Source organism: Thermobia domestica, chromosome 10, assembly GCF_964235325.1.
Source record: "Thermobia domestica chromosome 10, izTheDome1.hap1.1, whole genome shotgun sequence".
NCBI classification, from domain to species: domain Eukaryota; kingdom Metazoa; phylum Arthropoda; class Insecta; order Zygentoma; family Lepismatidae; genus Thermobia; species Thermobia domestica.
Genome location: NC_137463.1, coordinates 103,736,794 through 103,749,898, shown reverse-complemented (window position 1 = coordinate 103,749,898; position 13,105 = coordinate 103,736,794). Strand labels below are relative to the sequence as shown.

Below are 13,105 nucleotides of genomic sequence, written 5' to 3'. Positions count from 1 at the left end.
TAAAATCAATACCTCCATTTTGGATGTTTTCTTCAACTAGAGGTTATTTAAATATATGATCCCATAACTTTTTATGTGCACATTAATTTCTTAAAATTTGGAGAATTAGTTTTGCATATTTTATGACTATGGTAATTAATGTGCACTTAAAATACATTCTATTAAGATATGTCTATAATTTGGTCTGTATTTGACTTGATAGTTATCAATGAAAACACTAATACTGCAGTATACAGTGAAAAACTAATATATTATATCTGTATTATTATTTTTTTTTTTAAACTAATTTTACATGTATTATTGACTGAAGTTTACAGTGGATTTGAACCATTATTTGGGTTTATACCTGCAACAAGCATCCCATGTGGATCAAACCCGGATATTCTTTACATTTATAATTACAAATATTTATATATATATTATTTTTTTAAAACAAAAACAATACTGCGAAGGCTGAGTTCAAACATATTCTTCTACTTCATTCACTCCAAAGCCATTTATATGAAATGTGGCACACGAAAAGCACTTTCTGAACCAATATTATTTACTGTAGATTAAATTTAATTCTGCTCTACCATTAGTTTGATTTGGTATCTATTTGTTATCGTATATAAAATTATTAATATGAGTTGAACATTTCTTTTTCAGCATCGAGATATATAAGACGTAGATTTACTGGGAATTCTACAGCAAAGACGAGAACCTGACCACACAGCCACGACGAAAATTGTTCGTTCGTATTTATTTTCTAGAATGGTTAAATATTTTCATAATCCTTACATTTACTTTCATCAAATTTCAGATAGGATTTAATTTAGTGATTACATACCTTCGTAAATTCTTTTACGAATTTCATTTCTCTGACTTGGTCTCAAATTGTATCGAAGGAAAACGAGCAACGTTCGCGCAGCAGCCAAGCGACATGGAAGAGGTCTCTGGAACACAGATTATTGCACACGCTGTCAATCTTCAAATTAATACCAGAAGCGAAAGAGCACACACGTTACAAGATAGGGTTAGTTTTGTAGAAAATGTGATAAACTACGTTAATTTATAAAAATAAAAATAAAATAAAATAAAAATTACGAACAGAGGACTCTTGGTAAGTTTGCAGAACAGATATGAAGCTAATTGCTACAATGAAAATCAACTGCCAATCGAAATAGAACATAAAAGGTTGAGAAATACAGTGTGTTATCTTAATTTTCCCAAAATTTATTCAGACATAAGAAATATATTTCACTTAAAATTCATATATATCTAATACAAAAGCATCAAGACATTACTTTCTCTGTTGGTCAAGGGTGAGGATAACACATGCAACTTCTTATACGAAAAGTTACGCTCCTGCCAAATCATCGATTCATTGTGCACAATAAATCAAAACTGACAGGTATCTGCTTTGAGTGCCTCGATAGGCACTTTACTCATCAAACCACGCACCCTCAGACTACTTCCTTAATAAAGTATTAACGAGAAAGTGTGTAGGGAGGGAAATAATCGGATACGTTCTGCTCTAAGATGAACCTAATTCTTCATATTCGCTCTGGGAACTCAACCTACACATTATCGACGAAAAAAAGAAAAATTACAATTGTGTTGATAGTTGTTGAACAGCATGACATGTCTTTTATTAGATGTACACTTCTTACCAAAAAGTAATTGGACACCTATCCTAACAAATCAGTATCTAGTGAACCCACAAGTTGGCAAAGGACTGCAAACTATGTTCCACGATTCCCCGCGCAGTACGTCGGTTGAGACACAAATACTGGATACGTCAGCCTGGAGTTTTAATTCGTTCTACAAGCGTTGATTCAGTTCACGTCAGAGCTTCCAATGAGTGAATATAGTCAATAAATACTGTTTTCTCCATATCACATCTTTAACAGCTGTTGTTAACATGATACATGGCACTATCATCTTAGAGGTAGCCTAGATCCACACTTTAAAACTTCCACAGTGTTGACAGCACTTTATTATTCAGAATATTATAGTAAGGTTCTGCCACCAATGTGCCATGAACAACCAATGGTCAGAAATCATACTAGGAAAACCGTCCAACATACCACTATATTTCATGATCGACATGATATACTCTGACAACAATCCTTTCTTAAAAAACGTTCATCGGACTGGAAAAATGTAAGTTTTGATTCCTTTCTCCTAAGAAATAATTTCAACTATTCCACTATCCAAGTCTGATGCTATAAACATCACTGGAGTTGTCTCCATTGGACTTGGTCATATTAGAGCTTATATGCGAAGTATCTGCCGAAATATCCGAACTGGTGAGCATAAAGCGAATTGTTTCAATAGAAACAAATTCCTTATAGAAGGTGGCTATCGGCTATCCGAACTTTTCGAAGACATGTTGTATTGTTCTACGGTTTTTATGGATAAGTTGACTGGACTGGTCAATATGCGCAGCATTTGCACAATGTTGTTTCACCTTCCATTTTCGCAGAAAGGTTGGGTGAGCACTTATCTTCTTGCTGAATAAACCATGGGAGTTCTACCCAACAATTTCTTGAACAGTGATTTTAAGTATGTACATGTGCACGTTCCTCGTTTTAAAAGATGAATAAGGGGATGGTTTAACTACTTCTTGATAATTGATGTATAATAGTGTTTTTATCGCTCATGTAATGAAATTCAATTGTTAATCTGTTCTATTGATGACTATTAATTTTAGCTAACAACTGTTCTATCACTTGATCTTATGTTTCAGATTGTATTTAAGATAGAAAAATATAAATATGTACTAAATCGAGCTATACATGTATAACAGGAACAGTGAAAATCTAACGCTATATAGTGAATTTTATACATCTGATCACTGTAGATAATAGAATACACTAACGAAGGTCTATATACAGCTCTCGTTCCTGAAGCGCTGTGTACTTCCTGGATTTCCAAAGAGAGACAGGATAAACTCTAAATTTAATACTGTATATTTTTTTTTCTTTTTAACATTAGTGGTTTTATGATAAACATTCAGAGAAGATTAATTAGATTTTACAAATAAAATCTTGTGGACCTCAAGTTAGTTCACACTTAAATCTTAATTTTACCTCCATTTTTTTCGTTCTTCGCCATATCGCAAAAACAATTAGGTAGTATTACAATAGACATTTTTTCTAAGTTACAGAATGTTCAAAATGATTTTTAATAACTTGCTCTTTTTGCAATATGACATCATACCATTGCGTCTTTAGTTCCTCCTCGCAAAGTATTTTGCTTTCAAATTTCCCAAGGTAAATATAACTTCGTTTAGGAAATAAACTTTCTTCTAAATAAGCCAAAATAAACAAATATACTCACAGCGTTATGTATTCTAACAAAAATAACAGGTACAAATTGGCTGTTGATTAAATCCGACGGCATGCATCGTGTCAGACACTCAAGCTGTTCCAGAAGTTGAGCATGAAGTCTCCAATTCCTGGATAAAGAGACGAATTGTTCACACTGGAGAATCGCACGTGCAATCTCTTGCACTGTTGGATCCTAAAACAAAAGCATAATCTATTAGCAATAAGTATAGTCTATATTAATGTTTGTACTTTTCTAAACACGTATTCTAAGGAACGCAAACTGATTTTCATCCCTGAATATAGCCGAAATAAATTTACTTTATTTTCTTGTACAATATAATAGTTTTCAAAATCTTGTTCAATTTTATCGTGCAACTCTCTACTTATATTTACTGTATTGAAATCATTCTACTCGTATTATGCGCTAAAGCAGAGAAGGTTGTTTTCATATTGATATAACTGTCATTTTGACTGATCAAAAATTTTGTATAGATTCAAGTTATGTACCATATTTTTGTTTGGAAGTGAAATGATAACAACTTGAGAGTGAGTTTTTCATATCGATACTGTTTTTTAACAATATTCAAGACTACAAATAAGACAAATATATAGTAGGGTTACCAGGGTGCCCCTGGTAATCTCCGAGTTATCACCATCTTCGTTGGCTAGCATCAGTAACCTTGGACACAACGAGGCGAGCTTCTGGCGCCTTACAACATGGCTTGCATCAGTAACTAGCGATTTTCTTAGGAATCTGATTTTTCAACAAATGAAAGCTGCAAACTCCACAGTTCAAATAAGCATTCAATTCTAAATTAATTATAACAGAAAACTTAAATCAAGTGTGTTTAAATTACTATACTGCGTACATAACTATCCATTATTGTTAGGATAAGGAAAGGTAACATTTCAGGACAACTGTAGTAGCCAGCACCTGTACTGAAATCAAATAAATACTGTAATTCTAGACTATTTAAGTTTAAAACCGACAGACGGCAACATTTACAGTGAGACTTTTGTAGGAGTTCGGGGAAATTCCTGCTGAAAGAACATTTATAGTGGTTTTCCTTGATGATCGATTATTTTCCAAGTCCGGGAATCGAATCTGGGATCATTGCAATACATTCATAATAATATACCTGTTTCATGAATACACGAGCATTCACACCAGCTACCACTACAAAGATCCTGTTATAGAGATTAATGTGAAGAGATGAAAGAAATACTGTAGCATTCCTTTGATCCCACTACAAATTTTACGAAGCAATACCAATAAAAAAATTATTAGATAAAAAAAGCACATAGCATACAAGTTACGGAAGATAACACCATAGAAATTCTATATACGCAATGGCATTGAACATGGAAAATAGTACACACAAATCACAATCTAAATGATTCATATTAAACATAAATGCATTTTTAATTTATAATACGAATTATTATATATCCACTATTGGAAAGTAAAGATCCTACATAAAACAATAACATACAAGATCAATTATAACTTGTATGATGTTTCAGAATATTATATAAAACATTGCTTTCACTAGCACTCTGCAGAAATTGACATCTGAAAAATACTGTATAACACGATTGAAGTACGGCTGTAGAATGGTTTCAGTATTTTCCGCCATATTTTACACGGATTACCTAGACGTTTAACACACTTAAACTCCTTAATGTTATAATTTTTCAGTCGTGTTGTCTGCAAAAGACTTCCCATTGGCTAACACAGTTCTACCGCTTTCAGCTCAACTTCATGTAAAGCATGTTATCACAAATCATGATATACTATTATAATCAAATATCTTGAATACGTCTTTCCTAAATACTAAATGAAGATAGCATAATATAAAGAAAAAAAAACAACTATAGATTCTCGCAGTATGAATAAAACCAGGTAGATGAATAGACAAGGTATGGTATTTCTATGTATATATATGTATCATGCTGTAAGACTAATGTAATGTATAAGGAACTATAGTAGTAGTTTATTATATAGACAATAATAGAATTTGACATGTTCTATACCGCATGTACAAATGTACAATACTGCGGTCTCTTGAACACAAAATAAATAAATAAATAAATCTCCCATGGCTTGAGAGATAACTATGAACAATGAATGACTGCAGTCTATGAACAAATAAATGAATGAACTTCTTATTGCACAGCAAACTGGCCCAATAATTCCACTTTACAGAAATAAAAGTAATGTAAAATAAAGACTATTACACATTTATATACATAATGCATTAATTCCTTTGTAACATCAATGAGCAAAGCTTGTGGTTTCTTTGCATCTTTATCTTGTACGCAGGGGCGGCGATTAGGGAGGGCAAGAGGGACAGTTACCCACCACTTTTTTGAAGTGACCCCATCACAGTGATGTGAGGTGGAAAATTTTCCGATATATTTTTCCGGAAAATTTTCCGTTCTAAACAAATATCAGTGATCAAGTAACAATCCCTCAGTAATCATAAAATTGATTGAATTCTCTCTCTCTCTCTCTCACTCACTCACACTCACACACACAAACAAAAAAAAAAAAAAAAAAAAGAGAGAGAGAGAGAGAGAGAGAGAGTGAAAGAAACACTATGTAAAGTTTTAGTTCCAAACTTGAAATATTAGAAAGTATTCTGGTTCCCGAAAGCTAATTGGAAAATTACAATTTGTTGCTGTCTGACTTTCCTCTACAGGAATTGAATTTTACAGCTCAATGTGCAGTTAAATATAGTGGAAAATTTTCCACCTAACATCACTATACATAATATCCAAAATTGTCCGGCTTATGAAAAGTTTTTCCACTTGTTTCTATATCGCAATGAAAATTTTCCGAACTATAAAAATTCCTTTCAGTTGTTTCTACAGAGCAATAAAACTTTCCGATTCACAAAATGTTCTTACTTTTTGCTTCAAAATGATGAAAGTTTTCCGACTCATTAAAAGTTTTCCAATTTTTCCATACAGGACAGAATTTTTCGATTCCTGAAGAAATATTTCACTTGTTCCTACATAGTATTGGAAATTTTCTGTCATGAAAATTTTCAGATACTTTAAACAATCTTTCACTTTTTAACATTTCTATACATGAATTCAATCAATTTTATGATTACTGAGGAATTGTTAGTTGATCATTGATATTTGTTTACAACGAAAAATTTTCCGGAAAAACATAGAAGAAAATTTTCTACCTCATATCACGGCTAAAGAACGATGTAGGAATAAGTGGAGTATCTTGTTATGAATCGGAAAATTTTCCGGAAAATTTTCATCACTATCCCTTAATGTATATAGTTTCATTTGGAAATATAAAGTTTTTGTATGTATTACTGATCCGTAGTAAAAAAATGGTGTCATATAATATTTGCCGTTGCGTGAGTACGTATTGGTTATTTGTCTTCCCGTGGAGCTAAGCAAGCTACAGGAATTACGTTTTAATTGCAATTTAAAACAATTAATATTGCAACTGCGTATTTCTTTAAATGTCGTAGCATATATTTGTAGTATTTACTGTCTTTCATTTTCGAAGAGTAATAACGTACATTTAATGTTATGTGTGGAATTAAAAATATAAGTTGTTCATTAATCCCCAGTTTCAATATAACTTCTACAAAACAAGACTCATTATTCATTACTGTGATTAATATTATCGTTTCTATTTATTTGTTTTGCAACTTTGTTATTAACCCGGGAACGGTCGAGTGTTGATTTGTGACGCGGGCGGTCGACAGGTGAGCGGGGCGCTCACTTACAATATAATCGTTTCTATGGCTCTTTATGACTTTACATTGGATTTATTTTGAACACATTTCTATATGTTGACATTTTGTGATTTATTATTATTATTATTATTATTATTATTATTATTATTATTATTATTATTATTATTATTATTATTATTATTATTATTATTATTATTATTATTATTATTATATTATTATTACTAACAAAATAAAATCGCAAATAAAATTATAATGCGTTTGTACAAAACCATTTCTTATTATAAATTATATATATTTTTATTATCAAAGTTTTTATGAAATCAATTTCTGTTATCCCATGAACAATACAATTAGTTAATTATCATTATCACATAATATTACATTTTTATTATCATTATCACATACGGATTACATTTTTTTTTAAATATTTATATAATTATAACGAGTTTTCAGTATATGCTCTTCATATGTTCATACTATACATATTTTGAGTTGGAAAATGTTTAATGAAATTAAAGATATAAATATCTTAGTGTAACCACTCTACTTATGTCTCTTGGTACTACAGTAGGTATTTCAGTAAGAGACAGTTCTTTTCCATGTCTCATCACTGTCTTGATATCACCCATTACACTTCCAGCAGATGCTGACAGTGTGTTTCCTACAGATTAACACTCCAGAGGCAGCATATCGTACAGTTTGTTTCTTTATTTAGCAAGCCATAGCTGAATCTGCTCCTTGTTATTGTCCATGATGTCAGAAAAATCACTCACGCCGTCGGTCGACAGGTGAGCGTGGCGCTCACAAATTACGCATTGTCACTTTTATAAGGCTAGTGCTACTCCAATGGAAGAGAATGAAGAGGTTATACTTCATTCTTATACACAAGACATATCAAGAGATAGCTAGACGGCGCCTCAAGTCTGTGACGCCACTAGGGCGGATTTGAAACGAAAACATATGCCAGAGTAAGCGCTGCGCTTACGTGTCGGCCGTTGCCGGGTTAAATAATCAGATCACCCAATTTTTCAAACGAATTTTAAATGTTCATGAGCAAGGAATCAAATCTTTTGTTACACTTTCATTCTTTAAGAGTACAAAGGGCTAGTACCTACTTACTTGTCAATTTACTTAATAAAATATGAAATACGATATACGATATTTTAACTGAAAAAGGTAGTACCCTATTAGTTATACAATCTTTCGGCAAACAAAGTGTTAGAAACAACATGGAAAGCTAACCTTGATATTCAGATCATGTCTCCCCCCCCCCCCCTCACACACACACTTTTAACGTCTAAACGCCCCCAGTGCTTGTACGTGATGCTGATTGACGTTGACCTGTTATCATTATTATTATTATTATTATTATTATTATTATTATTATTATTATTATTATTATTATTTACAGCGCAGCAAGGGCCATTTGACCTCACTTCTTTATTCGTAATACTAACTTCAGTATTACCTAATGTTGAAAAAAAAAGGGGGGGTTGCAACCTGAAACTTACCATAACATCAGGTCCCAGCGTCTTCGACTGAGTAAGCAGCTCGAGAGTTGTAGCAATGTTTGGAATGAGGCCTCGCAATACTTCTTCCGAATCTTCTCTCAAAAGCCTTACTAACTCACTCTTTATCATTCGATTAGACGAACCTAACAGTCGAGCAACCTATAACATAAATGTAAGATTAAAAAATCCTTTGGTGTAAGAATAATAGATTATTTCTCACGTTATTTCTTGATTTTATTGTTTTAGCAGTGTCACTGAATGGGGTAAGCAAAAGCTCTGACTCACACCATTATATATCATCTTAGTCAACAGAATAACAACACTCTTCAAATATTTCGAGCAAAGCTTGTCTAGTGATCAAATCATTTTCTTTCTCTGGAGAAATTGTATTTCAAACATAACATACTTTTACAATATTTCTAAGAAATTAAATATCTCCTTCTACTACTGCTAATAAATATAACATTTAACTATAAATTTTGGAAACTATATTTTGTATTTATTTGTATTTACTTTCGTTACATGTGAACTGATTTAGAGTACAAATAATGAGAAAGTATTGTATGACTATGCCTATTATGATCGTACTAATGACTATAAAAAGGAGCATGCTGAATTTGGGCAACGTAATTCTTAAAATTAAAAACTTCATGTTTGGAATTGTCGCGTAAATTTTAGGAACTTACACAGTATACAAAAGTTATAAGCAGGAGACACCCTAAGTAAATAGGGTTTTTATTAACTAATTGACAAAAACAAAAGATTCTTAAACACTTTTCATCCACTACTTATATACTGTTAAATTATAAATATATTTGTTGCAACGAAATTTATTGGCCAGTTTGAAGCCAAATGGTACGAAAAATTGCAATCTGAATATTATTGTTACATATATAAGCCTGGAATAATATGAATGCTATGAAAGCAGTTTTGTGGTATACTTAGAAAATTATTCTTTATATTATATTTAGTGTTTAATTAAATTCTAAAAAACTATATTTGCAGCTCATGTTGAATGCTAAATATTTATTTATACAGCGTGAAAGATTAATACATACAAAAAAGTTAAGGGTAAGTACTGAGGTCTAAAAATAGAAGAAAAATCCTCTACAACTTTTCTCGTGTGAGCGTAGTTTCGGCCCTACAAGATGCTGGAAGTGTGCGAAAATGTACTTTAGAGCCGTTTATTTCGATTACCAATAAGAGTACTGCTGACGGTCAATTAAATTTACAAAGAAGTCATACCTGCTTTTTAAAAAATGTGCATTACAAAATTAAGTAAAGACCGCGATATTTAGGATTTTGTGTCATGTTGTATGTGGCTGCGCCACTGCTCGTTACATTATGTTTGCATGATTGCTATTGTACATTATATCTGTCTACATAATACACAGAACCTAGTAATATGACCACTCCTTCCATTGGTAACTAGTACTCATGATGTTTCTTGAATATCGTAGTTAATGAAAATTATACAACCATACACAACACAACACAAAATCCTAAATATCGCGGAATGTAATTTGAAATATCGAGTTGGCTCAAACGAATTAGTGACGCTGTTGTTCTGTTATGAGCTTCTTCAATATAAGCTCATTTCGACCTACCTTTATCTGATAAAAATAACCGGGAATCCCCCCTCCGTTTGAGGAATCTCTTGATTCCTCATTGCTTAATTTTGCAATGCACATTTTTGAAAAGAGTAGGTGTGAATTCTTTGTAAATTTAATTGCCTGCCAGCAGTTCGCTTGTTGGTGTTCAAATAAACGGCTCTCAAGTTCATTTTCCCATGTTTTCAGCATCTTGTAGCTCCGAAACTACGCCGACACGAGAAAAGTTGCAGAGGATTTTTCTTGTTTTGACTTCAGTACCTAGCCTTAATTTTTTATATGCATTAATCGTTCACGCCTTCGTTCAATTCTAATGTGTACATTTAAATTCAGTAATGTATGTACGTATTTGCACAGCATCGACCAGCCGTATCAGTATACAATCTCTTACCTCATGAATTCCGCAAGCAATTGTATGTCTTACAGCATAATGAGGATCACAGGCGAGATCACAGAAGGCAACATAAAGTTTATCGTGAAAATTTTCTGGTCCACTTGTAAAGTGGACCATGGCAGGGAAATTGTAGGCACATTGCTGCCTGCATTGACTGTACTTATCAGCGTTATCCACCACAGGAACTAGATCAGGCATCTGCAAATAGCAAGACATAGAAGTAATTTTGATAGTTATTCAAGTAAGTAGAAACCGATCGATATTACAATTTGTTGATATCGTTTTCTCTCGATCTACACTTGATACGTTTTTCAAGCTCTATAATTCATTCTTATTGTACTTCAGATGAGTTAGAGTTTGATATAATTATTTTGTTTTATACGAAACTGAGTTATGGCTGAGAATCACTCTGATAGCCAATTTTCTTTTCTTTATAATTCATTATGCAGGTACCACACAACTCTGAAACACAGATCCTTGGAACGAGTGGATACTAACTATTTGAGTAACTTTTCAAATTGGGTTTTCTAAGTTCAACTGGCTCATATCTACTAGAATTTACTTGTTCCAACTATAACAAATTAATTCTTAAAGAAGTTTCTCCCTACCACTTGAAACTACTTTTTATATATTGCTAAGGACACACGACTTGATGTTGTGTATATTTTCCTATTTTTATCTTTTTCTTTAAGAAGAACTGCGGATCGAAAGCTCAGTATTTCAATTTAGTACTTCTCTATTTCTCTAGACAGCCATGTAAGTATACATTGTTTTGATATAAGACATACACTTTTCTCTGCCTTTTTTCTTGGTCATTGCAGTTAGGTTCTTTCCTTTTACTGGTGTTTCTAATGTGATCTTTTATTGATATTTATTCTTGTGTTACCAATGTAAAATTCATTACACTGAGAACAGCTTGGTATACTCCATTGCTTCGCATCCGGTCCGTAATATATTCTTGTATTGAGTTAAGTGCTTCTCTAAGTTGTTTATTTATTTATTTACTTATTTATTTTTAAATACTGTTTTCACTCTCATATTTATTTCGACGTTACTCGATTCAATTAAATTTTATTTGTTTCTGTTGGGAATAGAAGTGGGCTAAAAGTGCTCACAAATATGAGAATGTCCGAGATGTAGTTACTGAAGATAGTCTGTGCAAATAAGATATAGAATTATAATGATGTATAAGTTCATGCTTACGATATGAATTGTTACGAAGATCTTGTGGATAGTAAATATGTAATAGCTGTGGAATGGTCAAGATACTTGTTATGTTTAAAGAGTGCATAGAGCACAGATTTATAATAAAGAATTATTGAAGAACGCAAGTATTTCTTGTATACATAATAAGATTGAATATTGTTGCATAGAGGATTAGACATATATAGATTGTGCCAATCCTTTGGCTGTGTTTTAGCATTTTTGGCAGTAAATACATTGGTTGTTCTTAAGTATTAACAGTTTTCATAATCATACACACTGCACCAATCCGTACGTATGAATAAGACTCGTAAAATTATTATTATTAGATATATAAGCATCCCGGACAAAAAAAATTAGTCACCCCCGCGCGAGAGCAAGGATGCGTCGGCAAACAGGTACAGATGGCGTATTGGTCGAATCACATGGCCAAACGTGCATACACTGTCTCGAAGCGATTATAGAGCATTACTGTGGAGTGACACAGAACCGATCGAAGCGGTGTGTGTGCGGCAAGATGGGGAAGAGCGCGGGCGTGACGGAGTGGCAAAAAGGGACAATCATGTTTGGCCGTGCCCATGGCCACACAGTCATGGAAGTTGCCGGATTTGTTGGTGTTTCGCGGCGGACTGTTCAACGTGTCTACACGCAGTGGTGTAACACACTTGGCCATGAAACACGACGCTAGAACAGTGGTCAGAAAAAGATCCTCACAGATCGGGCCCGAAGACGGTTTTCCAGGCTTGAATCGAAATCGCTTCCAAACCCGCCAGGAATTACTGCAGTCCGTGAATGCAGGCCCAGTCCAACCTGTCAACGAGAGAACATTGCGACGGGAACTGCATGCAATGAACATATGGAGTCGGGTACCTCGCAAATGGCCACTGCTCACACATGCACATAAAGTTGCTCGTCTGCAGTGGGCCAATAATCATCAAACATGGACAGTAACAGACTGGCGCCGTGTCATATGGTCTGACGAATCACGATTTTGCCTGTATTCGAATGACGCCCGATGTCGTGTTCACCGACGGCCATATGAAGCATTTCACTCGCAGTGTATGGAAGGTCAGGTGCAGGCCGGGGATGGGTCTGTCATGTTCTGGGGGTGTTTTTCGTACTATGGGGTGTTCCCACTCATTGAGGTGTTCACGAACATGAACCAGTACATTTATTTGAACATCCTGGACGAGCAGGTGTTGCCCTTGAGTCACTTTCTTCGCGATGACTTTGCTATAGACACCTCCGTTTTTCAAGACGACAACAGCAGGGTTCACAAAGCTGGACCCATATGTGACTAGTTTGAGGAACATTCAGGTACCCTACCACACCTCGAATGGCCCGC

At 33.7% G+C, this 13,105-nt stretch overlaps 1 protein-coding gene across 5 annotated transcripts in view; it reads right to left on the bottom strand.

Moving 5' to 3' along the window:
* LOC145662613 (uncharacterized) overlaps positions 1-13,105 on the bottom strand; it is a 450,934-nt gene that overhangs the window by 45,403 nt on the left and 392,426 nt on the right. For all 5 annotated transcript variants that reach the window (XM_081728341.1, XM_081728342.1, XM_081728343.1 and 2 more), the window contains 4 exons: positions 10,555-10,755; positions 8,554-8,712; positions 3,325-3,507; positions 830-935 (listed from right to left, as the gene is read on the bottom strand). In XM_081728341.1, the coding sequence (XP_081584467.1) occupies positions 830-935; positions 3,325-3,507; positions 8,554-8,712; positions 10,555-10,755 (649 nt within the window). The remainder of the gene's footprint in view (positions 1-829; positions 936-3,324; positions 3,508-8,553; positions 8,713-10,554; positions 10,756-13,105) is intronic.